The 27,462-nt window shown below is 39.1% G+C and overlaps 1 protein-coding gene across 1 annotated transcript in view; it reads left to right on the forward strand.

Annotated features, from left to right (window-relative positions):
• The window catches only part of PID1 (phosphotyrosine interaction domain containing 1), a 261,786-nt gene that overhangs the window by 89,354 nt on the left and 144,970 nt on the right, over window positions 1-27,462 (forward strand). Inside the window, exon 2 of the mRNA XM_007502140.3 lies at window positions 21,574-21,720. Within this exon, the coding sequence (XP_007502202.1) occupies window positions 21,574-21,720 (147 nt within the window). The remainder of the gene's footprint in view (window positions 1-21,573; window positions 21,721-27,462) is intronic.

Below are 27,462 nucleotides of genomic sequence, written 5' to 3' on the forward strand. Positions count from 1 at the left end.
ATGTATTAAAGGCCTATCTTGAACCCCAAATCTCATGACTTCAGAGGGGATTCTCTCTTTTATGGTTTCAGGCTTCCTCTTTATTATTCTGAAAATACCAATTTTAATTCTGTGATCCTGCCAAAAAAGACACATTCTGGTTATTTGAGCCTTCAGGTTTTTTGAATTCTGGATAAATAGCAACTGACTCTAACTTAATTCCTTAATCATCACTTGACATTTCCAGCTAATACGTAAAACACATGTGGCTGTAGTTACTGGCATTTATTGGAAAATGGGAAATCTGACTCTCCTTCCCAGATCCATATTTTATGTTTGCTACAGATTCTGGCTTGGACTAGAGGGAGATGACTGTGAGTCCCTTTGCTGAGGAAGGGGATGAATCCAGAAGAGGCAGGTGCTGGCCTGGACTGGGGCCCTTCTGAGAGGCCCAACAAAGGTCCTTGTTGCCAGGAAGAATCCTGTATGTAGCTGAAGTCACTTTGTGCTACCCATCTCAATATTCAGGCCAGGACAAACAAATGCCAAGCACTCAGCTGCTTCTGATCAGAGCAGTTTTGAAAATGATCCTGGCAAACCGTATTCTTGGCCAGATAAGAGCTGGCATTTACTTTGTTTGTTGCTACCTTTGATTTAAAAGATACTTTAAAAAAATCTGATGGAATCTTGCATAACTTTATTCAAATATTTCCTGGAAAGAAGGGTATACTTTACAGTGGACTGATGTTGGCAGTGATGTATGTTTTAATAACGAGAGATGACTAGCTTCTTTTAATTAATACTGCAACACAAAAGGGTAAGTTTTATGGCAAACTTATTTTGAAGCAAATTGTGTTTTCCTAAGCATTTATTTTGTTTGTTTCTGCTGTTTCCAACTCACTGCAGGGATAGGAATCTCAAGACTGCCTAACAATTTTGGTATGTTTGTTTTAGACGCTTGATTTAAAGGCATTTTTCCTAATGAGCTATATAAGGTTTTCATTTTAGGAGCAGAGACTAGTTATAACTAGTGAATGAGTCCTTTTTCTGAGTTCAGAGGAGATTTAGTTTCATGCATGTGGGAGTGGGTGGCAAATGGTAGTACTCTGGGGCTTTCAAATAAACTCATTCATCAGAAACGTTATAGACAGGATCTCTGCCCCAGATATTGTTATTATTCACTCGTGTCTGACTCTGTGACCCCATTTAGGGATTTCTTGGCAGAGATACTAGAGTGGTTTGCCATTTCTTTCTCCAGCTCATTGGATAGATGAAGAATCTGAGGCAAATAGGGCAAATAGGGTTAAGTGACTTGCCTACTAGGGTCATGGAACTAGTGAGTGTCAGAGGCTGGATTTGAACTCAGAGAGAGAAATCTTCCTGACTCCAGATCTCTATCCATTGTGCCATGGAGCTGCCCCAGGTATAAGTTACTAAATGGATCCTTGACTCCCTTCAAACTTGGATTCTGTGATTCTTTTTTTTTTCTCTCCTTCTTTGCTCATCTCTCTCTCATCCATCCATCTATCTCAGCAAACTTTTAGGAAACAGTTATTGTAGTGAATGAGGTTGGGTGGGAATGAAAGATGGCAGAAAGATCTGCCATCTTTGGAAGAATGAATTGCCAATGACTCTGAGTCCTCAAATGCCAGTATGACTTCTCTAGCTTTCTCCTGGACCCCAAATGGATGGAGGTGAATGAAGTCTAATCTAGCATGCTGTAGTGGAATTAGTGTTGGGTTTGGAGTGAGGGAACCCTTGTGTCTCTCCTCATTGTGGTGACACTCAGCAAATCACTTGCTTTATGAACCTTAAACCTATGGTTCTCTGACTGGCTACACTGGTTTCAAAAATCATTTTGGGAAATATTAGTGGTTTCCCCTTTTGCTTTTTTGCATTTTTTAAGATTGGGTCTGGTTTGTACAAATAACCCTTTTTAGTTTTCTAGGCAGGGGGGAAGAAGAAAAATATTATTTGTTAATTTTTCCCTTTTTTGTTTAGGCCTATGATTTCATCAGTATAAGGTAACTCCCAGTGTGGAAATGTAATCCACTTTAGTAGATCAATTTGTTTTTAGTAACCTGGGGCACTAAGAAGGTAATGAGACAGTATGTGTTAGATATCAAGTGGATTGAGAGCCAGATGTAGAGATGAGAGGTCTTAGGTTCAAATATGGACTCAAACTGTTCCTAATTATATATCCTTGGGCAAGTCACTATTATTCTTCTGCCTTGGAACTAATATTTAATATTGATTCTTTAAAAAAAGAAGACGAAATAGGACTTGAATTCAGGTCTTGCTCAATGCAAAGGCAGCTCTGTATCTGCATGCTAGGCTTCCCATCTGAACACTAATAAACAAAGAAGGCTGAAGCAATGACCTGTTTCCCCAGCATCCAATGTAATCATAACTGATATAAGGACATAAAGATAGAAAGCTGGAAAACCTTCATGCTTAAAACTGCTTGGGGACTGTGGGGTAATTGTATATTGCCTAGTTATAGTTTGACAGATAGAAATGTGGATTTGGGTTTCTCATTGTGAGATAGAAGTGAATGATTTCACACAAGGGATCCTGCTTTAGAACAGTAGGATTGGTCAATACCAGATGTCTGAAAGACAAAACTAGACCTTCAAGTGGGTCTAAGAAGAGTCCATGGAGCCTGCATTGCCATCTGCTGCTTACAAGAGCAGATTGATGGGTGGAAAAGCTTGGCAGAGGCAAAGTGGGAAAGTTCTAACTTTGCCTTTCTGTATACCGGTATCTACTTCCTGAGAGGTAGAGAAGCCCTCAGAGTCCAGCAAAGGACTCTGGAAAATATCATCAGATCCCAGACTTAGGGAAAATGTTTTTGGCTGAGAGAATGTAATGCTACTCCAGAGTCCAGCCAAAGAGCAGACCTAAAAAAAGCTCTTCTGATCCTAGGCTGAAGTCTCTTGCTGAAAGAGCCCAACAGTGCTTGGCAGCCCAGGAGAAAAGCATCTAGAAGTAATGCAACTCCTCTCAGCAGGAGAATAGAGAGGTCCAGGCAGGGAGTGGCTCTGCCCATCAGTGGCCTGGAGTGTGTGTAGTCCCTGAGGGAAGTCAAGGGCATCAGGACTCTCAGTACAGAGTTTGGAGTTCTCCAGAGTCTGAATCTTCTAGTCATGTTTCTCCAGGCTATGGTTCTGTAAGTTTGGACCCATGCTCCCTCCTGGATGCTGTGTCCACAGGTGAGGGGGTAAGCTCTAGGTGTGTGAATGAACTATCATAATGTAATCATTCATGGTCTTTCCTTCTGTTTAGTAAATTTCTTCATTAAGAAATTAGCAGAGGTTTGGATCAATATCTCACACCCTACACCAAGATAAACTCAGAATGGGTGAATGACTTGAATAGAAAGAAGGAAACTATAAGTAAATTAGGTGAACACAGAATAGTATACATGTCAGATCATTGGGAAAGGAAAGATTTTAAAACCAAGCAAGAGCTATAAAATATCACAAAATATAAAATAAATAATTTGATTATATTAAATTAAAAAGTTTTTTGTACAAACAAAACCAATGCAAATAAAATTAGAAGGGAAGCAACAAATTGGGAAAAAATCTTCATAACAAAAACCTCTAACAAAGGTCTAATTACTCAAATTTATAAAGAGCTAAATCAATTGTACAAAAAATCAAGCCATTCTCCAATTGATAAATGGGCAAGGGACATGAATAGGCAATTTCCAGTCAAAGAAATCAAAACTATTAATAAGCACATGAAAAAGTGTTCTAAATCTCCTATAATCAGAGAGATGCAAATCAAAACAACTCTGAGGTATCACCTCACATCTAGCAGATGGGCTAACATGACAGCAAAGGAAAGTAATGAAAGCTGGAGGGGATGTGACAAAGTTGGGACAAAATGCCCTACTAGTAGAGTTGTGAATTGATCCAACCATTCAGGAGGGCAATTTGGAACTATGCCCAAAGGGTGCTAAAAGACTGTCTGCCCTTTGATCCAGCCATAGCACTGCTGGGTTTGTACCCCAAAGAGATAATAAGGAAAAAGACTTGTACAAGAATATTCATAGCTGCACTCTTTGTGGTGGCCAAAAATTGGAAAATGAGGGGATGCCCTTCAATTAGGAAATGGCTGAACAAATTGTGGTATATGTTGGTGATGGAATACTATTGTGCTCAAAGGAATGATGAACTGGTGGGATTCCATGGGAAATGGAACAACCTCCAGGAAGTCATGCAGAGCGAAAGGAGCAGAACCAGAAGAACATTATACACAGAGACTGATACACTGTGGTATAATTGAACATAATGGACTTCTCCATTAGTGGCAATGCAGTGATCCTGAACAACCTGGAGGGACCTATGAGAAAGAAAACTATCCACATCCAGAGGAAAAACTGTGGGAATAGAAACACCAAAGAAAAACAACTGCTTGACTATATGGGTCGAGGGGGATATGGTTGGGGATGTAGACTCTAAATGAACATCCTAATGCAAACATCAACAACATGGAAATAGGCTCTGATCAAGGATACATGTAATACTCAGTGGAATTACAGATCAGCTACGGGAAGGGTGGGGGGAGGGGAGGGAGGGAAAGAATATGATTCTTGTTACCAAGGAAAAATGTTCTAAATTGACTAAATAAAAAAAAATAAAGAAAATAATAAAATGTAATGCTCAAAAAAGAAAGAAATTTTATTTTATTATTAAATTATATTTATATTATAAAAATTTAATTTTATTGACCTGGGAAAATTCCAGTGAGGAAATTCTCTTCCAGTGCAGATCAGCCATCAGCTTTAGAATCTGTCACCTTAAAGATTTGCCTGGACCAATGAGAATGTGAGTGATTTGACCAGGATCCCACAAGCTACAACTGATATTGTAGCAGATATCTACATCTTTACACACACACACACACACACACACACACACACACAGAGCATGTACAAGAGAAATTGGAAGTAATGAGACATCTAACACTATAAATTCCCACATACCCATCCCCCTAAATTAGGGAGATAAATGCTGCCACCCACAAAATCAGTGAAGCCAGAAGACAGGGCATCATCTGGTATTGAGTGGCAACTACTACTTCCTGGGAGAGCCTGGGGCCTGGAGCCCTTAACCTCTATCTAAGAATAGGTCAGGTAAGTGGCCAGCTGTGTCCTGAGGGAATGAAGCAAACCACTCTTTACTGAGTGCCCATTCTGAATAAGTCACTGTGCTAAGGACTTCAGATACAAAGAGAAAACAACCAAAAAATGATCTCCCTCTTCAAAGAGCTCACATTCTACTGGGGGAGGACATGGAGACAAAGCATTTCCCTCTATAAATAAGTAGAATGGAATAGAAAAGGGAAGAGAGCATCACCACATGGGGAGTTCTGCCATTTGGAGACATTTAAAAACACGAGGGTATGCAGCTCTTTTTAAATGGGTGCCTAGATACCTAACAAATACAATTTATAGTGCCCTGGCTATTTGGGACCTGTTTCCTGACTGATGGAATGAAAGCCACATTCCCTTAGTGCAAAACACCTGGCTACATCCTACCACTCACTGAGGCAAAGAGTGAATGGCAGTGAGCGAGCCAAATGTAACTAATTAGAGCCAGGCTGTGGATGTTGATTTAAGGCTTGTTTACTGAATCCTTTCACTCCTGTGCGTGTTTTTACTTTGTAATTTAAGTTGCTAATTATGGTGGGGGAGTTTTGAATATTTTTTTCCTCCTGATTCTTTAAGCTAAATGGTAGAATTCTGGATTTAAGGGCATGTTAAACAGAAACTAGAAAGATAAAAAGTGAATTTGAGACACATGCAAAATATGCCCGTGCTTGGAATCTATAATTTCAGTAGGTATTTATTACATCTCTGAATAAGTGAGGGGTCCTAGTCTGCCGAAGTGGGTGATAGCTTTTCCACTGGCTTTTTCTTTTCTTAAATTAAACCTTCATCTTCTGTCTTAGTATCAATTCTAAAGAAGGGCTAGGCAGTCAGTTAAGTTACCCAGGGTCACACAGCTTGCAAGTATCTGAGATCAAATTTGAACCCAGGTCTTCCCAAATTCAGGGCTGGCACTCTATCCATATGTAGGTACCTAGCTATCCCTTATTCCCACAGGCTTTTGAATACGTGGCTGTATATACAGTGAAATTTGGTTTAAATAGTTCCTGAAGAAGTTATAAAATCATTTTTTCATCTAGGGAAGTATTATTTATATTCTGAAAAGGCATGTTTTTTTTTTTTTAATTTGAGATGACACAGAGCTCATTTGGGAGAAAATCAATTCATTGGTTGTGAAACCATTAAGCATTGTGTCATTGACTGCTCATCATCAGGGGCTGGCCATGATAATAAGAAATTCTTTGGCCATAGTAACTCATGAGTCCATCTAGCAAGGGCTGGTTCTGTGTGGGGAGAGAAAGCAAGAACAATACATTACATTCCCTGATTCCCCTCAGGTCTCATTTTAAGGACCCCCTCCTCTGTAATGGACCTTTCTTAATTCCCTCATTTCCCTGGTTGTTAGTTTTGAATTCTCTCCCCATAGAACTCTGGGCCTGGCATCAAAAAGACTGTGAGTTCAGAATCATCCTCAGATACTTACTAGCTGTGTAACCTTGAGCAAAAAAATCACAATTTCTGTTTGCCTCAGTTTCCTCATCTATTCAGTGGGGATAATAGCATCCACCTCCCAGGGTTGTTGTGTGGATCAAATGAGATAATAATTGTAAAGAACTTAGTACAATGCCTTGTACCTAGAAGGTGCTATATAAATATCAACTCTTATGGTTTTTTGTTTTTCATTTTATTATTTTGTACGTATTTTGTTTGTCCTTCTCTACTTCATCTTAATCTCTTCCCAATAGACCATGAGCTTGTTCAGGGAAGAGACTTTCTTTTTTTGTCTTTCTCTCGCTTGAGGGCTGGGCACAGTGTCATGGATTTAATTGGTACTTATTAAAAACGTGATGAATTGATTTTCTCCAGGTGATTACTCTTTAATCAAGTTTTTTTCATGACTTTGTGTGTGTCCCAGTCATGCCCTGATATTGTCTCCTCCCCAATTGGATCGTCTCTTGTGATACATACATTTAAGAGAATTCAACTGACAAAATACCCTTGTCTGAGAGTATCTATAAGATTTTGTACCTACAATGCTCCACCTCCACCAAGAGAAGGGAAATTTGTCTTACTTTCAGATTCTCCACGCCCAAGATGGATCATCACAATTAATCAGACTTCTGCTGCCTTGTGGGATTGTTTTTATGTCATTATAGATATTCATATTCTCATTTTGCCTTGTTCTCTTTGAATTAGTTCAAACAAATGTTCCACCACTTCTTGGAATTCATATTTTTTTGGTGTTATAATATCATACTTTATTTATATATCTCACCTAGGTGACTACTTTAAAGTTGCATTGTCTAATTTACATAATGCATTTGATTAGCTCTAGGATAAAAAAAACAGAAAGAGAACATCTGAAAGCAAATCAATTAGGTTCTTATTTGTGATTTAATTTTGATATATACTCTTTTGTGTAAATTTAGATCTTGTGATCTAGAGACTTTGAACAGCTTTAAAACAAAACAAAACAAAACAAAAAACCCTTGCCTTCTGTCTTGGTAAGTCTAAAGAGTGGCAAGAGCTAGTGAATAGGGATTAAATGACTTGCCCAGGGTCACACAATGAGACAGTGTCTGAGATGACATTTGAATCTAGGTTCTCCAGGTCTGGTGCTTTTTCCATCATACTACCTAGTTTATGAGTTAGGTGCTTTGAAGAGTATTAATTGTTATATTTGTTTTATTATTATTAATAATAATAGTAATTATTTTAGATTTATATTTAAATGGAATAAAAATAAGTTATTATTTATTACATTTTATATATATATATATGGCAGGAATGACATGATACTAAGGAAACTTCAGTTCAAGCAACTTTTAAGCCCTTCTATAGTTAATGCTGGGCTTGAAGACCCAAGTTCAAATCTAGTTTTAGACACTAACTGGGCAAGTCATTTAATCCCTATTCACTAGCCCCTTTCACTCTTTAGAATTACTAAAACAGAAGGCCTCATCTGTAAAATGACTTAGAGAAGGAAATGGCAGATCACTCCATTATCTTTATGGAAGAAATTCCTAATGGACTCAGGAAGAGTCAGACACAACTGAAATGACTGAACAACAACAAATATCAGTCAGTATACCAATGTGGCATAATATCTCTCTGTGTAAGAATTAGGGCATTGTTCAGCATGAAATAAAATTCTATATTAATTAGCAAAATGGGGCCTAATGAAAAGACTTAAAAGATTCTTCATAGATGGGAGGTGGTCATTGTCTCCCCTTAGAGTCTTAGAGAGTCATACAATGTCTCCTCCTTAGAAATACGTCTTATTGATAGTAACCAGAAATAGAAGGTCTCCTGATTTCTTCTTTCCTCCCCCTTTTAGGAGGGAATCAGGTAGTATTTGCTTTCATGATCTTTTCAAAAGAACAATTAGGAAGTACTCTTTGTGGGATGCTATTTATGGAGCTCTTGGCATTTCCTATGGCAATGCCATCCAAAACTTAACTTAGAATGAGCCCAGGACACGTTTGGTCTTGACTTTGGTAGTGATGATGTTGTCATCATTATCGTTGTAGTGTCATCTTCTTGTCTTCTTCCTCTTCCTTTTCTTCTTCTTTAAATGCTAACCTTCCATCTTTGTATCAGTTATAGGATGGAAAAGAGGCAAGGGCTGGGCAGTTTGGGTTAAGTGACTTGCTCAGGGTCACACAATTAGGAAGTATCTAAGGCCAGGTTTGAATGTAATTCTTCCTGACTCCAGAACTCATGCTATATCTGTGCTACCTAGCTGCCCTATGACTGTTTTCTTGGGGAAAGTCTCTTCTTTTGGAATAGGTCTATTGGGGGTGAAACTCATAAACTGAGATTTACTAGCACATTCAGTTCAATGAAGTAAACATTCATTAGGCATTTACTATATACAGAGCAATATGCTAGGTTCAGTATATAAAAAGCCCAAAATAAATCTATCCCTGTCCTCAATGAGCTTACAATCTGAAGGGATACAACTGAGAAACAATTGTATAATCTCTAGGGGGTAATATAAAATAATTTACTGAGGCTGAGATCACTGACAACTAGGGACAGGGCCATTGAGGAAACCTGTGAGTTTTGTTGGAATCTGAACTGTTCTTTGAAGTCTTGGAAGGCATCTGACCTATTCTTTTGAATCTTTAAAGATTTTGTAAAATATAAATGAAGAGGGAGGACATGTGCTTTGCTTGTACTTGGTAGTGTTAGTGGAGAAATAGCTAGTAGGTGTCTAGTCTGGGTACCACTAGATTCAGTAGCAAAAGTAACATAGCCACTAGTGGGCAAAAGAATAAGAAAAAAGAGACATATCTTTTTATTTTATTTATTTATTTTTTAGACCCTTTCCTTCCGTCTTGGTGTCAATACTATATATTGGTTCCAAGGCAGAAGAGTGGTAAGGGCTAGTCAATGGGTTTTAAGTGACTTGCCCAGGGTCACACAGCTGGGAAGTGTCTGAGGTCAGATTTGAACCTAGGACCTCCCATCTTTAAGCCTGACTCAATCCACTGAGCCACCCAGCTGCCCCCAAAAGAGATATATCTTAATAGGGGAATGGGGTTAGGGAAAAGAAAAGGGTGGGCAATTCTGTTCTTTCATAAAAGGAAGAGAAAAATAACATTGTATCACAAAAGGAAAATACCAGGAAAAGTCAGAAAAGAATATGATGGCCAAGCAAGCTCACTTAGAGGAATATGGGGAAAATTCTTGAATATCAGCCTCATTGTTTTCTGTTTAGGTTTCAGATCCTACAATGTTTTGTCTGCTTCTCATGCTCTTTAAAAGTTTATTTTTAAAAGTTTCTCTGCTGTTTCTTCCTCATTTATGACTTTGGAAGAAGGGAGTCACTCATGACTACTTCCTGCTAGGCACTGGCTTCTGGCCAAGTTTTCAAAGCATCATCCGGCTCAGCATTCTGAGGTCCAGCTTTAGAGATCTCAATTATTGGTGCACACGAAGGTGGATTTGTAGCATAAATTTAGGGAGTGTATAGCAATACCTTTTTGAAGAAGGCCAGTTTGAATTTTTTTAGAAATTACACATTTTATATTTAGAAATTAACATCTAATGTTTACTTCTTGGCACCTTTGCTTCCTTTAAAACTGAGCTCCAGATCTATCTCCAATAGGAGGGCTCTCCTAGATCAGTCCTAAAATAAGCACTTGACATTGCCTGGTGTTGTTTCACATTGTATCATAGAAAGTCAAAGACAGAACTTTATATCTTTATCTGTGTTCGTTGTAGCTCTTTAACTAATTTTATATACATTCCATGAAGACAGAGACTTTTTTTTGTCCTTGTAGTCTTAGCACCTGGGAAAGTGCTTAGCACATAATAAGTGTGGAATTAATGCCTGTTAAATAGCTTGAATTGTTTATAGGCACACCTCCCATCACATTGTCCCCAGCTAATATCACTTAGCAACAGCCACATTAACCTGTGTGAAGTCTGTTGTGATTTTGCCAGTGACTCACTTTATGATACTGTATAAATAGCATTGTTTCTGTGGCATAGAGCATTGCCCCTTCTTCCATATTGTTATTTCATCCATCGTGCTGTTTAAGGACATGGCTAGGGTCTAGAATGGCTATATGGAAAACAAAAAAAAAACAGGTGGGAGTGGAAAGGAAAGGGAGAGAGGGAGGGAGAGAGAGAGAGAGAGAGAGAGAGAGAGAGAGGGAGGGAGGGAGGGGGAGAGAGAGAGAGAGAGAGAGAGAGGGAGAGAGAGAGAGAGGGGGAGAGAGAGAGAGAGAGAGAGGGGGAGAGAGAGAGAGAGAGAGAGAGAGAGAGAGAGAGAGAGAGAGAGAGAGAGAGAGAGAGAGAGAGAGAGAGAGAGAGAGAGAGAGAGGGAGGGAGGGAGGGGGAGAGAGAGAGAGAGAGAGAGAGAGAGAGAGAGAGAGAGAGAGAGAGAGAGAGAGAGAGAGAGAGAGAGAGAGAGAGAGGAGGGAGAGAGAAGTTTCTTCCTTCTCTCCTCTAGATAGTGTTTCACAAGGACATTTGGAGAATTCAGAAATGGCAGAATCTATGGAGGAACTCTACTGAACTTGAACTCAAGGAAATGAATTTGAGAGAGAAGCTGATCTACGTGAATTCTGAGGTTTGTTCCAGATTTAAAATGTAGACAGAAGGAGGAATCATGTCCCAATTTATGTCCCTAGATAAAACTTTCTCTTTAATGACCTTTCTACTATCAGTCCTCATATGGCTCTGTGCTCGAACATCTCTTATACGTTTATTTTGTTATTATGCATTATGGTTATTAGTTTATCTTTCATATCCCCCTACTGGGCTGTAAACTCCATGAAAAAAAGGGGAAAACCTGAGCTATACACAGTAGGTGCTTAACAAATGTTTACTGAAAGAGATGAAGAAAGCATCAGGAAACAATTGACCACATTTTATTTGTCCTTGTGGGCTCAAAATGGTTAACTAATATCTGCACTTAACTTTAATCTAGTTGAAAGTGGGATAACTTTTCATTGCAATTAATGCAATGGATTCTCCCTCCCTCCCTTCCTTTGTTTGATCGTTCATTTGTTAGTTTATTGCTTCCTTCCTTCCTTTAAAAAAATAGTTATTTCTTAGTAACATCTCTAAGACAGAAGGGCAAGAACTAGGCAAATGTAGTTAAGTGACTTGTCTAGGTTCACACAGCTGTGACATGTGTGCTATCAGATTTGAACCCAGGTCCTCCTAATTTTAGGCCTGGCATTCTATTCACTGAACCACCTAACTAACCCAAAACATATTTATTTTTAATCTTCATTAAATTTTAAAATAATTTTTTCCTCAGAGACATACTGAGATAGTAGAATGAAGGACTTGCATTTCAGAAGACATGTACTGTAATTTAGCCTCAATCCCATGAGAGCTGTGTGACCAGACAAGTCACTCAATGTCTCTGATCTGACCCTCATCCAACTCTGTAAGATTATATTTAGTTCATCAGTTATGACCCAGATAGCTATGAAGAGTTTGCCCTGTCATGAAATCACAGGATTTTGATGTATAATTATAACTTTTCAAAAATACATGATAGGACCATGGTATCATATATTTAGAGCTGAGTAGGACTTGAAGGTGTTAAGTTTTATTGTTGGACTGAATAATTAATTGGTGGTCACCAGGGATTTAATTACTAAATCCCGAAAATGAATTACTAAAGTAAATGGAATTACTGGTAGTTTATTTACAATAGAGGGAAGATATTAAGGATGAGAGAAAAGGGGGAAAAGAGAGAGAGAGCTCTGGCTTCCTCAGAGACCAGTAGAAATTCCAAGCCCTAGCCAGGGGAAAGGAGTTTCTAGATGATGGGCCTTTCTCAGAGGTTCACACCTTCAGAAAGGCAAGGAAACTAAGTTAGCCTTTCACTCACCCTGGTGACTGTCTAAAAGAAAAGCAGTCTGAGGTCCCCTGTAGGAGCTCCTCCAGGGGTCTAGTTCTACAGCCAAGTGTCTTCACTCCAAGTCTGAGTGTCTGTCTTCCAGTCTCTCCCCAAGTGTCTGTCTTCCAGTCCAACACCAAGTGACTAATCTTCCAGCCTCTCCTCTGAGTGACTGATTCCTCTCATGTGCCTCTGTTTCCTCTATTTAAAGATCTTTTTTCTCTTGTGTCACCTTCCCATAATTTTACATCTACCAATCACAGCAGATGCTCCTCTCCAGGACTGCCTACTCAATGTAGGAAATTGGTGTTCACACCTTTTTTAGTTAGTTATACCTTTTGTGGTTTGTTAACACCTTTTTTGTTAGTTCACCTTTTGTGGTTAAAATGGGTAGATCTACTTTAAATACTGAGTTAATGCTTTGGGGATTAAAATCTAAAAATAGACCAGGGATTATAATTTTATCTTCACTATCAAGGAAGAGCTAGGTACCTTTATTGTTACAATCAGGAGATAGCCAAATCCAATCTTCACAAAGGTCATCCAGTCCAGTTCCCACATTTTACAGATGAGAAAACTGAGGACAAGAGAGATTCAGTAAATTTCTCAGAGTTAGATGGGATGCTTATAGCAGTATTCTTTGTTCACATTCAAAGCTTTCCTGGGTACCAATGAGATTTTTTTTAATCCCTATAATTTTCGGAGTAAAAAACCCTTTCTAATTTTTTACTCCTAAAGACAACCCAAGCTTAATATTTCATCAACTGTTCATATATGATCAGAACACAGTTCTAAAACTGATAGGAATTTTTTTCATAGTGAGGAGTTTTCACAATCCCTGAGGGCATTCTGCACCAACCTTGGGTGCAACATTATTTTTGTGCCTCTCCCACGGAATTTGCTTTGAGAACCTGTGAAGTTCAAAAATAGAAATTCCATGATCAGAGATGAAGGAATAAAGGAGGGTGTGTGTGAAAATGACTTCTCGGTTAGTTTAATAATAGCCATTGCTTAATAAAAATAGAGCTTTCCATAAACTCTTTCAATAATCTAATGAGCATGAGAAAGGAAGCTTGCTGAAATCTAATTGTTCCCTTTGTGAAAATTGAGGAAAACGTGACTGTCTGCAATAAGGGAACAGACACAGGGTCAGCCATTTGTGAGTCTTTGCCATATTTGAATCCTAGATCATCATAGATTGCATAGAAAAATGGAATACCCATTCATCCCCAAGAGTCCTTCATTGTTGGCATCTGGAATGGCTGGTCTGCTGCAAAAACCAGTGATTTGCAAGTTAAAATGTATCACTATAACCATCTTACCTTTCAGCTAACTATTGGTTGGGGATATTAAAGGTTGTCTTGTGATTTTGAATTTATGTAATATTCAGCTGTCTTCATAGATACATAAATTTAAAAGTGGCTCAAAGGGATCATTTAGTTCACTCCTCATCACAGAAATGTGGAAACTGTGACCCAAAGAAATTAAGTCACTTTTCCAAGGGTAAATAGGAACAAAGCTGGCATTCGTAGATCCTAGATTTAGAGTTGGAAGGAACTTTAGAGGCCAGCTGGTTATTTCATAGACAAGAGAACTGAAGTTCAGAGAGGTTAATTTAGTTGCTCTGGGCACCCAGGTAATAATTAGCCAAGTTGAAATTTGGATCCAGGTCATTTGACTCTAATTGATTACAAAGCCTGTATTCTTGTTATTTTATCAGCATGGCTCTTAATCTGGAAAAGGAAGGAGTGGGATATGGCCATCTCAAAGAATCACTATGACTTTTTCAATACCACATTGTGCCAGACTAACCTCATTTCCTTTGTTTCATAGGATTAATAGACCAGAAATCTGGGGTTGATTTAACTTGATTGATTTTAGTGGTTTCATGCTATTATGGAAAACTATAGTGAATTTCCTATCACTGGTGGTCTTTGATTCCTCAATGAACCTTACAGCAAGGAACCAATCATTTTTGCCGAGTTTTGTCCACTCTACCTCCACATCATCTTATTTATTTGTCCCATCTACTCTACTCATGCTACCATCACCCCTGACCTGGACTATTGTAATAGCTTCCTATTTAGTTTCCTTGTCTAAATCCTTTTCATCTTTAACCAGTCTTGCATATAGCTGTCAAAGTGGTATTCTTGTAGCACAAGTACTCATGCCACTTCCCTACTAAAAAATACTCCATTGGTTGTTGCCTCTAGGATCAATTACAGTTTCCATTAGCATTTAAATACCTTCACAACCCTGTTCTGACCCATCTTTCCAGGATTATTATACACTGCTTTTTCTTCATGTATTTTATAATACAACTCAACTGCCATAATGGATTTACTGAGCTAAACCAGGTTGAGGATAACCAAGAGATCTCAAATCTGTCAGTGAGTAAGGGAAATATTTACCTCAGACATTTGGAGACTTCTCGCAGTAAAATGAGTGGATGAGAAAAATTTATTCCAACTAGTATAAAGGCAGTTGAAGTAGGCACTGTGGAGCATGTAGAACATGGTCAGACATCTAAAATGTCAAAGTCTTCCATTGTACTTTTTCCTTTTGTCTTGACTTTTTTTTTGTCACTGGACTTTGATGATTCTGTAAGAGAAAGTGAAGCTAATCACTCTATGTAACCGCCTTACTTAAATCTGATCACGCACAAGTCAATAAAATACGCTGTGGTGTCTTTGGTTCTCTTGAAAAGTGAAGGACAGTCTAGCCCAAGTGGTCTTGCTTTCTCTCACACATAACATCTCATCTCCATTCCTTGGCCTTTTTCAGTCTGATCCCCATGCCTGGAATGTACTCCTTCCTCATCTCTACTCTCTAGACTACTAATCTTCTTCAGAGCTGAGCTCAAAAACATCTTTCAATAGGAGGCTTTTCCTGTCTGCTATCTACTATTGTCTCCCTATCCCCTGAAATTACTTTAAAAATTTTTTCTATGGACATATGCTTGTATGGATGTTGTTTTTCCATTTCCTCCCCAGGAACATAAGCTCTCTGAGAGCAGATGCTGTTGTTTTGTCTTTGTATCTCCAGGGCCGAGCATAACTCCTGGAACAGAATAGGTGCTTAATAAATGTTTATTTGGTTTATTGATCAATTGACCCCTTTTCAGTTGGCTTGTAGTGGGAATTTTTTGCTATGAATTAATTACAGAAGCAGCTATTGCACAGTAGAGAGAGAGTCAGTTGATACTGTTGATGTCACGCTAAGGAAATCACTTCATATCTCAGTGCTCTGGGAAACTCTCAAAGGACCCAAGTTACCAGCATTTGCTGAACTACATAGGTTGATAGAGATCCCACAACGGAACTCCCTACGGGACCAGTTTAAAAAATGGGGGTGGGGAGCAAGTCCCTTCGAGTGATGAAATTCCTTGAGTCTGATTCTTTAGGATATAAATCCAGTTCTCTTTACACTGCCTGAAGTGGGGGCTAGTTATCCCTGCAAAGGATAATAGAATTTTATGGTTTAGAAAGCGTTCCCCTCACAATACCTCTTGGAATTAGGATGTGCAAGGGTTGCTATTCTCAGTTTACAGATAAGTGAACTGAGGCCAGAGAGGTTAGATGACATGTGCAAAGTCATACAGAGTTGGAGTTAGGACATACATCTCCTTTCTCTGTTTTGTTTCCAGAGCTCTTGGGGCTGGGATGTGGGGAGAAGGAGTTGTTCTCTTCTGTTCTCTAAGTGTTGATGCAGAATCAATACAGTGGTCAATGTATTCCTAGTTTGCATTGATAAAATATGTAAATCCCCCTTTGCTAAACTGGCTGAGAGAAATGTTTGAAAGAAAACAAGCAGAGTCCACTGTACATTTCTATGGGGATAGCAGATTATGCCATAAGCATCAATGGGGCCTGATTTGGAGGCTCTATTTTGGGATACCGAATAAGCCACCAGTGCAGAAAGCGGGGCTTTGTCTGATGTCAAGGGGGGCAGGGCCTCTGTCTTCCCTGATGCTTTCTTCCTCCTGCTGTAAAGTAGAACAAAGCATTTTCTTTATGGGCCTCGGTGCATCTTTTATCTGGCAATATTAATTCTGGTTGCAAATACAGTCTCTATTTTTCAAATTCTCTCTTGGATCTGCCTAATGCTGATAGGATTTGCAGACCCATCAGGGTTTAATTTTTTTTTTTTGCTTTAAACATCATTTACTTCTTTATCTATCCACTCATCTATTTATTCATTCATCTATTTATTCATGGTTTGTTTTTGTTTAATTTTCTTCCATATTTATGAATGTGGAATCTCCAACTATAGCTCTGCTTAACTTAGCTGGTGTGGCTTCCTGGGTACCAATGGGGCCTCCTGTGAAACTCTGACTCTAGACCTTTTGGCTGCCATTTCATAAGGTTACATAGTCCCTTACCACTCAGTAACTGTTTATTTTATGCAGTGCATTAAGATCGGCAAATGCACCTTCCTTAGAACAACCCAGTGCAGCAGACAGTAGAACTCTAAATATTCCCATTTTACAGAATGAGGAAGCTGAGGTTTAGAAAAGGGAAATAAGTTGTCCATTCTCAGGTAGATACAAGGTGAGGTGCGAGACTTGAACCCAAGGTGCTCTGATTCCAAGACAAGCACTCTTTTTGTTACACTGTATTGTGGGTGGTGGTGGGGGGTACAGGATGAAAGAATAAGGAGGGTCCTGGTTCTGCAGTTGGACTGTCCGGATTCAAATGAGCAAGTCAGTTAGCTTCCCTGCACCTCAGTTTCTTCATCTGTAGAACAGCATGGTTAATTCTGGGAGTCCTCCCACATTCAAATCTATATTCTTATTAACTCATCTTCCAAGGAAGCTTGACCTTGTGATTATAGTGTTCCATACTTGGAGTCAGGCAGAGTTCCCCCAAGCACTTTAATAGCTATTGGATTCTGATTAAAGGGATCCACTTAAGGTCCCTTTGCCTCAGTTTCCATATCTATGGAATGAAGAGGTTAGACTCTTCCAGACCTAAATCTTTGATTCCATAAATTTTAATTCTTCTGCATCTGTGATAAGAAGAGACAAAGATTATTATGCAGTCTTTTGCCAAGTAGAGATGGGAGTAGGGATAGATGTGATGGTTTCAAATTTTGAGAATAAAAAAACAAACAAACTTTTTATAGGTCCAAGTCTCTGATTTCATTGTTCTAGGGATTCCAGGTGAGTATCCTCCTTCTAATAATGAAGATAACCAACAGTTTTACAAGTTATAAAGATTTAGAGAGTTGACTGGATTATTTAGAGTGTAAAAGAATTTCCCAGGGTGTCAGAGGTCCAGCTTGCAGTGGAACTCGAACCCAGATTTTCCTGACTGAAAGGAGGACACATTGCCCATTAAACAGTCAAAGCAAAAAGGAGCTTCACATTATGACAATGGCAGTCATTTTTATGCATATTGTGCTTTTCCTTTCAAAAAATTTCTTAACATGATATCATACATAATCTCATTCAATTTTTACAGATTGATTCTCACCCCCCCCAACCTTGTGCCCTTTTTCACTTTCTAGTTTTGTTCTCATTTACAAAGAATAGAATCAGATTGGATATGAAATCACCAATCTTGATGACCTCTGTTTGCATGTGAGCTCTTTGAAGGCAGGCACTGCCTTTTGCCTTCTGTTATCCTTTGCATTTAGCACAGTGCCTGATGCATAGTAGGTGCTCCATACCTGATTGTTGACTGATTAACTTGCTTTATTTTAAGCATATATTACTTTTAACATGGGTGGACCAATATCTCCCTCCTTGTTTGTGCCTCCCTTTTCAGATTCCTTCTACTGTTTTCTATGTGATTTTAAAATCATTCACTGACATCTTGTCTTCCCTTTCTTCCTTTTATTATTTAGCATCACTATTAGTACCCACTCATGATATCTGATAATCCACACCTTCCCTAAAAACAAAAATCCTTCCTTGTAACAAGTACAGATTAATCTTTATAAATAAGAGTATAGAGTATAATAAGTATAATAGGATAATAAGTATAATAAGTATAGAGTAGAATAAGTATAATAAGAGTAGAGAACCCTCTCCATAGATAAAACATTTTAATGGACAACCTATGAAAGTGCCATTTGAAGACTCACTCTTGGATAGTAGATAGTATCTGTCACAAGACAATCACAGATTTTTTCCCTCCTTTTTTTTCACATAATCATAATTAGCAAAAGTAACAGGGAACGTAATGTAAAAAAAGACATCTCTGGCCTAATTTGTATCCAACACAGTACTCCTGGAAGGTGTCTGTTGTGGGAATGGGAATCACTTTGTCCATTTTATCCGTGGGGAAATAGAGGTAGAATGTCATATCTGATGATATGCAGCAAGCTAATAATATTTCACCTTAAAGTCTAGTTTTGTTGTCTTCCAAACCTGATGATTCTTGACGGGTCATCCTGCCTACTTAGTTGTCACTTAGGAATAAATCAGAGCTAAAAATAATCTGAGATGCCAGTGCCTACATGGAAGCTTCTGTTTTTGCTAACTGTCATCCTCAGCTGACACTGGGTCAACTTCTAGTACATGAAATAGCAGCCGCCTCCACAAATGCTGTCCTGAGAGAGTTTTCAATGACATGAGTCCATGGGTCAAATTGCAAGAGAGGACAAGTTGGCTTCCCATCCATTGCCTCATATCTCCTGGGACCATGTCTTCTCTGTCTTTAGACTTCAGCACGTATTCATGTTGCCCTTCAGTTATCCTAACCACCGCCCAGACTGCTCCTCTACACTCTCATTCCCACCCAACATCTCCTGCTAGATAGCATGGGAGAGCCTTCACATTTGGCAACTATCTCTTTTAAATCTAAATCCTTTTATGTGTTACTCATCAATCAAAATCCCCTTGGTCTCAGTGGGACTAGAATGCCGAGAACAGAACCTGTGAGTAAAGTAAATCACACTGATATCACTATCCCCAAAGTTTAATGCTCCCAGGGAATATTTCCATTCCTTACAAAGAAATTATAAAATCAAATTAATCTCTCTGGTTTTATAGACCTCCTGGTTGTTCCATGAACAAGACACTCCATTTCTCTGCTCCTATTATTTTCTCTGGCTTTCCTCCATGCCTGGGATGCTCTCCCTCTTTTACTTTGACTACTGACCTCCCTTGCTTCCTTTAAGTTCCAATTCTAATTCTACCTCCTGCAGGAAGCTTTCCCTAACCCCTCTTAAGTCCAGTGTTTTCCCTCTATTCATTATTTCCTATTTATCCTATATATGGTTTGCTTTGCATGTATTTGTTTGCATGCTGTTTCACCCATTAGATTGTAAGCTCCTTGAGGGCAACGGCTATCTTTCACCTCTTTTTGCATCCCCAGCACTTCACACAGAGCCTGGTGCATAGTAGGAACCTAATAAATGCTCTTTGAATTGAAAAAAGATTCTTGAGTAGGAATAAGAGAGCTTTCCAACTAACCTCCCCCCCCCGAATCAAATACATAATTAAAATTTCCAAAGTGATAAATGTATTCAGGACATAGGAAACTAGATGGTAAACTGGATAGAGCATAGGACCTGGGATCAGGAACACCTGAGTTCAGATCTAGATTTATGGACACAGCCAGTTAAACCCACCTTTGGTCAAGTCACTTAAAATTTGTCTATTTGAGTTTCTTCAACTGTAAAATGAGAGTAATAATTCTATGTACTTTCTAAAGTTGTTGTGAGAATTAAATGAGATAATATTTTGTAAAGCACTTAGAGTTATTTGGCACATAATAGATGCTTACTGGATTCACGTTTCCTTCCTTTATGGTCAGGAGATGGACAGGAATGCTTTCTTCCAATAATATAGTAACATATAAGCCCATCTCTCTTCCCTGTCTTTCCCATCATGCAAACCAAAAACAGTAGATGTCAGTAACTTGGTAACTTGGTAACTAAATCTTGCTGTCATTCTGGGCAGATTGTACAGGATTTTGATAATAGCTTTTGTCCATCAGAAAATGGCTCCAGTCTTCTGCCCTCAAATTCACCCTGGGCAGAGTATCTTTTATGTAGAAATGCTCATAAATACGTTGGCATGTGTCTGAGCGAACATCTGTCGGTCTGTACGCTCTTCCTCGTTTGTCCTGCACAGAATGGCAGACGGCAGTAAGTTCCAGAAATATCAGTGTGTTCGGCCAACTATAGTAGGTAACCCCTCGTGGGTTCAGATACACTACAATGAGTAAGATAGCATCAATTTGTTTTACCAAGTTAGAAGTCACTGTACTCTCATTTACAAATCAAATATTCCTGAACAGATAGTTCAATAAACGTTTTTTTCATGAGTGTGCAACATGATGTAGTTGATAGCTGACCATAGATTCAAGAAGATGTGAGTTCAGATCCTGCCTCTGATTTATACTCGTTGTGAGACCCTGGACAATTATTTCCACTTCTCAAAGCCCTAGAAAACTCTCCAGAAGTTTAAGTTGCAGAGAAGGTAATGACCTGCCTTGTTAGAGGTAGTTTTCTCCTCTGGGAGTTACTCATCCCAAGAAAATCACAGATACTATCTCCATATATCCTTATTTTATAAATGAGGTCATAGGCTCAAAGAGTAATGACATGCCTTACCTTATACCACAGATGAGTGGAGCTGGGACAAGAGCCCAGAACTGCATTTCTATCCAAAGTTCTTTCATGCTACCTTCCTAAATTCTCTTTAGACTTGCATGGATTTCACCTATCCTCATCCACAAAAACAAAGACTCCCCCACTCCCCAACAACAATTCAATTCCACTTTCTTCCTCTATTCTGATATCCCTTTTATTTGCTCTAGTCAGATACGGTCCCTGTCCAGCCCCCAGGATTTCAGTGGAAAATATTATTCTGTTAGATGTCTAACCGTAATAGCATCCTTCTAGTGGCACCGTGTGTGGCAGTTGAGTTGAAGTTTTGAGGCTTATAGTGGCACCGGTGAGACTAGGGTTTTTTTTTTCTTCTTTCTTTGAAAGTGGCACATGAATTGCTGTTTCATCTACATTTGGCCAAGAAGTTCTTTAGTCAACAATTAGAACAGAGCTAGTAGTATGGAAATTTTAACTACTAGGTTTGACTGGCATTTGTGGAATCTAAAGAATTAACCACTACTGGGTTTATTTTCATGCTTTTCAGCACTTTCAGACCATGTTGAAGACTAAATTGAATGTCCTAACGCTGAGGAAAGAACCTCTCCCCACAGTCATCTTCCATGAGCCAGAAGCCATTGAGTTGTGCACCACGACCCCACTGATGAAAACTCGAACTCACAGTGGATGCAAGGTATGTGACCAATTAAAAGTAGCTGGTTTGCTATGAGCGGTTGAAATTGGGAGAATGAAATAACAATGCAAATAAGAGGAAACTAGTAGATTTAACCTGAAGGTGCTGATTATGTAATTCTTGACTTGAAAAAAGAAAATCCAAAATCACTTCCTATCATAAAAAGAAACCTTGAGTTATGATCATTATAGCTGTTCCTATCAGGACGTTTAAAGGCTTACTCATATTTAGGCATTTGCCTTTATTTTTCCCTTTTCTTCGCTACCTTTCCAGCCCTTTCCCCCAGAGGTACCAAACAAATCATTAGTAGACTTTCATCCTGTAGACTTAAAATTGCAGGTGTCCAGTAGTGTATGGCCAATTCCCACACTCGAATCCTAATTAGAAACTGAGTAATATCGTTTCCCTTTTTTATTCCCCTTCTGAACACAGTATGTTCCCGGGACTTGAGAGTTCCTTAACTTTTTTTAAAAAACTGTTTCAGAAACCCCCCAACTGTTTTGTTGCTCTGATTTATGAGAGTTTATGTTATCACATCTAAATTCTAATTTTTACCATGTGATGATTCTGATCTTTAAATCCATATATTATTAATTTTTTAATTTGGGGGGGGGTGAAGGGAGTTACCTTGAATTCTTTCTATAATTTTGTTAACGTCATATTAGTTAAAGCCAAAAGGGAAAAATAAATATAATTTCAACAAGTTTTGTAAACAAGTCAAGAAAATGAAGACTTGGTTAAACTTATATTTGAGTTACTCCTTACAGTAATAATCATCTTAATAGAGAAACATTTTCATGCAGATTTCATTTTTGGAGACTTTGTTATTACTAGGGGTAAAATAATAGAGGAAGAAAAATGATGTATTTGAGAAATATGGATTCCTTCCCCATTGAAGCACTTCTTCCCTTTTTCCCAGTTTGAAGAATTACAGTCTGGGATCCGAATCTATTTTACCAGCAAAGTGGATAGATACTCCCATTAGATTTTGCTATGGCTAGTGATATTGAAGCTTCATGAGACTGAAACTCAAGGGGAATGCTGCCTAGTCCTGATGTATATTTAAAGGCTGGCAAAAAAAAAATCTTTCAGTTATACAGTGGATCGAACAAGTTTTTAAAATTAAACTGGTTTCTTGTTTGGATATCACACCTTAAATGGACTGCAAGATACATTCAGTGACAGTGACAGAGCCTCACACGGACAAAAATATGAAAACGTAATGAAAACAATTGGTATATCTGGAGGAGAATGACAGATTTTGATTGGCTATTTATAGTTAAAGGAGAGTAATAATTTATCATTGATATCAAATTGAAGAAATGGAAATTGATTTAAGATATTGTGGGAGAGGGGCAACTGGGTGGTTCAGTGGATTGAGAGCCAGACCTAGAGACAGGAGGTCCTGGGTTCAAATGTGGCCTCTGACACTTCCTAGCTGTGTGACTCTGGACAAGTCACTTAACCCCAATTGTTTAGCCCTTACTGCTCTTCCACCTTGGAACTGACACTTAGTATTGATTTTAAGACAGAATATAACAGTTTATATATGTATGTATATATACATATACAAACAAACATATATAGGGAAAAATACCAGTTACAACTTTCAGACTCCTGATATTATTATACTACATTTACTTTTCATATACTTTATATTTATTTGCTTGCATAAATGTCGCCCCTTCCCCATCCTTCTGTTCTTCTTAGAGGAATACCAGCTCCTTGAAAGCAGACCCTGCTTCATTTTTATCTTTGTTTTTCAAACACACAGGCACTTAATAAAATTTTTATTGTTGTTGGTAGACATAAAGAACTTTTTGATCAGAAGGATAGAAACAGGACAGGGCTGTTAAGGGAGAATATGAAATTTCCAATCCTAGAAGTCTTTCAGAGAATAGATGGTTTACATAGTCATCTGTCCAACATACTTCAAGAGCTACTGTCTTCCAGGATCATTTCTTTGTGACATGATCCATCTGAGGAGCTTTTTTAAGGTCCTCTGGTCTATCCCCCTCATTTTCCAGTGAGACCCTGAAAGGTGAAGTCCTTTTCCGAAAATCACAGTGGTTGGAAATGACCAGTTGGGCTTTTAATTCAGGTCTTCTGACTCCCAAGCCATTGCTCTTTCAGTTGTGTTTCTCCCCTCTTAGTCTCTCCTGTCTCAGAAGAAATGGGAGCTGTTTCTCACCAAAGTTAAAACATCCTTTTGAATCTATTCCCTCCCAGTTCCTCCACCACGATTACACAGAGGAAACAGTGTTTAATAGTGGAGAGACAAATTTGGACTCAGATGACCTATGTTCGCATCCTAAGTTTTGCTAATTACTACTAGTGTGACCTTGAGCAAGCCAACTCATGAGATCTTGGTTTGCACATCTGTCACATGATGGGGTAGGGTGGATCTCAAAGATTCCTTTTGGCTCCAAATCAGATGCATAACCATCAATCCTGAATCTTGGGCCATCTGTCCAGGTTCCTTCCAACTTCATAATTCTTCTGGTCGGTGAAAGTGCTGAGGTACAATTATTCATTCTGTAAATGATTTGATCCTTTTAAGTATCAAAATATTTATGGATAAAAAGGTCTGTAAAAGATTATATACCAGTGATTTAACTAGAAGTAAATAATAGCAACTCTTGGGGCTAATGCCAACTGTTTTTATTTAAAGCAATTAAATATTGTTTATTTTAAATTTTGATGGATTCTTAAATCCAAATAAAATCCAAATTATAAGCAATCCTCGTCCCACAAACAAACAACCCCCAACCCCTTTCTAATCTTCAGAGGGAACAGAGTCCAGTGTTTCATCTCTGATTCTTGAGTTACACAGAATGCCAGCTGCGGAAAGAAATCCCTTTCTTACTCCACATGGCTAAGAATAATGAAGAGAATGTAGTCATGTCCCAGCTGCAAGGGAAGCCTGTATGACCCTCCCCACCTTCACACTGGGCTGTTTCTTTTTCTATAACAGTTCTCAAGTTGTTACTCTTGCATAATTTGGGGTGCTTTGTGGATCTCTGGGAGGAGGCGGGCAGGAGGCAGAAAAGGAGGAGAGAGGAGCAGCCTAAAATCGCTTCAGCTTGATGTGACTGATTCCATGATCATCCTTGGGCTTTTTCTCTTTTGCTCTGATCGGTATTCTCGAGCAATCCTGGTGCAGTGGATTTGTCAGGCCATTCACCCAGCAGGCAGCTTGGTCTTTGTCTGATCTTAGTCATTGCTCCCCTCTCCCTTTTTCTTCTATGGCAGGTTTTCCTTTTGAGTTGTAGAGGCAGTCCCATACCACCATAACTTCTGCCAGTCATCTTTTGGGAGTCGTGGTGAATTTACCCTCTGTAGCCAAGTCTCCAGCTTTTGTGGCAGCGGTGGAGGAATATTGCAGAATTCTATGTCTGGTAGCCCCCTGCTGCTGCTGAATCTGATCAGCTATGGCTTCTGTCAGCTGCTGCCTTGATGGAGTCTTTTGTGACCTAGAGATCTCCATGAAGCATGACATGGCAGCAACAGCCTTGGATTGGATATCAGGGGACCTGGGTTTGACTACTGGCTCTATTCGTTCTTACCTTTGTGACCCATGCCAAGTCATTGACAGGATCATAGCATTCAGCACTGGAAAGGACCTTAGAGGGAAGTCTTCTAGTCCAGCCCTTCCTTTTACAGATGAGGAAATAGATCCCAGGATGTTAAGTGACTTGAACAAGTAACACAGATATTAAGGACATTCAAAGCTTCCCAGATTATCATTCCGAGGGAACACCTCGGGGCTTCCATTTCCTTATCCATAGAATGAGAAGGTTAAAAAAAAAGAGAGAGAGAATCTCTTTCCAGCTCTAAATCTATGATCCTATAAAGTGATTCACTCCAACTCACAAAAGTAGGATATTTTTAGAATTGGAATTCCCTTCTCGTCTTTAATACTATGAACTTCAGAATCCTAACATTCATTTATCCAACCAATGGCTTATCATGCCTGTTTGGTTGTTTCACTTGTGTCTGACTCTTCATGACCCAATTTGTAGTTTTCTTGGCAAAGATACTGGAGTGGTTTCTCATTTCTTTCTCCAGCTCATTTTATGGATGAAGAAACTAAGGCAGATATGGTTAAGTGACTTGCCCAGGGTCCCACAGCTAGTAAGCATCTGAAGCCAGATTTGAACTCAGGAAGATGAATCTTTCTGATTCCAGGCTTGGCCCTCAGTCTGTCCATTGTATCATCTAGCTGCCTTTTTATCCTGCATATACCTAACCCTTTACATGCAAGGTCATGAGCTGGGCATGAGAAATATAGTCTTGAAGGGGAAAGAAGATATTTTCACCAATAATTGTGTCACTCTTTGTCTTTTGAAGCCCAAACCAAATGCTATTTCTTCCACGAATGCTTCCCTCCATTTTCCCGTAGTGGGGAGCAGGGGTTACCTCTCCATAGGCTCCCTCTCTTGTAAGACATCACCAGGTAAAGTTTTCATTTCTCTAAGGCTGTTCTTTATCAAAGACAATCAGCAGCCGGAGTCAGTTGGGTGATTTCACCATCGCTGAATACTTGACCTGCTGGTAGTAAGGATGCATGTGTGTTTGGGTGGGGTACGAGCAGTATTCTCTTTCACTCTGAATTCCTGAGTGCTGTTTTAGGGCTTCCCATGTGGCTTTGTGGGAGCCTTTGTCAGACTAACTGTTCAACTTCATTGTCTGTGAACACTGTTCAGACAGTTGGAGGCAAGCCAAGAATTTCCATTTTTGCATAGACTCCCAATCCCATGATTCTCTGAGTCCATTGCTGCACATTTCAATGTCTGGAGGGTCACACACTGGTACATGTGTGGGATGACAGAACAGATTTCAAATTTCCTTCACGGCTCCAAGACTCTTGGAATCAGAGCTTGAAGCACCCTGAGCCATCTTCTAATCCATTATTCTCATTTTATCAATGGAAAAGCAAGCCTGTGGAGCTGAAGTAACTTGTTTAGGGTTAAACAACAGCTATCTTGGGACGATGGCTTTGGAGCTGAAAGGGACCTTAGAAGCTCTCAAGGCTGACCTCTTGATTTTACAAGTAAGGAAAATTGAGACAAAAAGCAATGATTTTCCCAGAGTCACGTAGCTAGTGAGAATCTGAAGCCAGATTTAAAGGAGGGTTTTCCTGATGCAAAGTCATGGATTCTAAACATTCTACAACACTGCCTTTCAGATATCAGAAATGTCATGGGAATTAATCAGGGGAATACCTCGTCAATTTGATGAATAACCCAGGCAACTGAGGCAGATTTAAAACTTTTATTACAACATGGGGGGCAGACATGGACTTTACCTTTCGCTGAGACGACACCAATAGCCTTTGCTGCTGGGGACTAATGAGCGAAGTTTTCCCTATGTCCTTTTGGTAGGAGGTTAGAGAACCAGTTTACCTCTGTGGGAGGCTTTCCCTCCTGAGAAAATTCCATGATCTGTAAACTGATCAAATCTGTTAGTGGACTTATGCCATTACTCAGGGCTTTTCCTGATGGGTCCCCATTACAGGTAAAAGAGCTTCTAACCTCCTTCCTTTCCTTCCCTCCTTTATTTCCACTTTCCCTCCCTCCTTCCCTTACTCTTCTCCTTCTTTTCCTCTTGCCTTCACTCAGTATCAGTTCTAAGACAGAAGAGCAGCAAAGGCTAGGCAAATGGGAGTAAGTGACTTGCCCAGCATCCTGCAGCTGGGAAGCATCTAAGGCTGGATTTGAACTTAGATCCTCCCAACCCCAG

The sequence above is a fragment of the Monodelphis domestica genome, chromosome 8 (assembly GCF_027887165.1).
Source record: "Monodelphis domestica isolate mMonDom1 chromosome 8, mMonDom1.pri, whole genome shotgun sequence".
NCBI lineage: Eukaryota > Metazoa > Chordata > Mammalia > Didelphimorphia > Didelphidae > Monodelphis > Monodelphis domestica.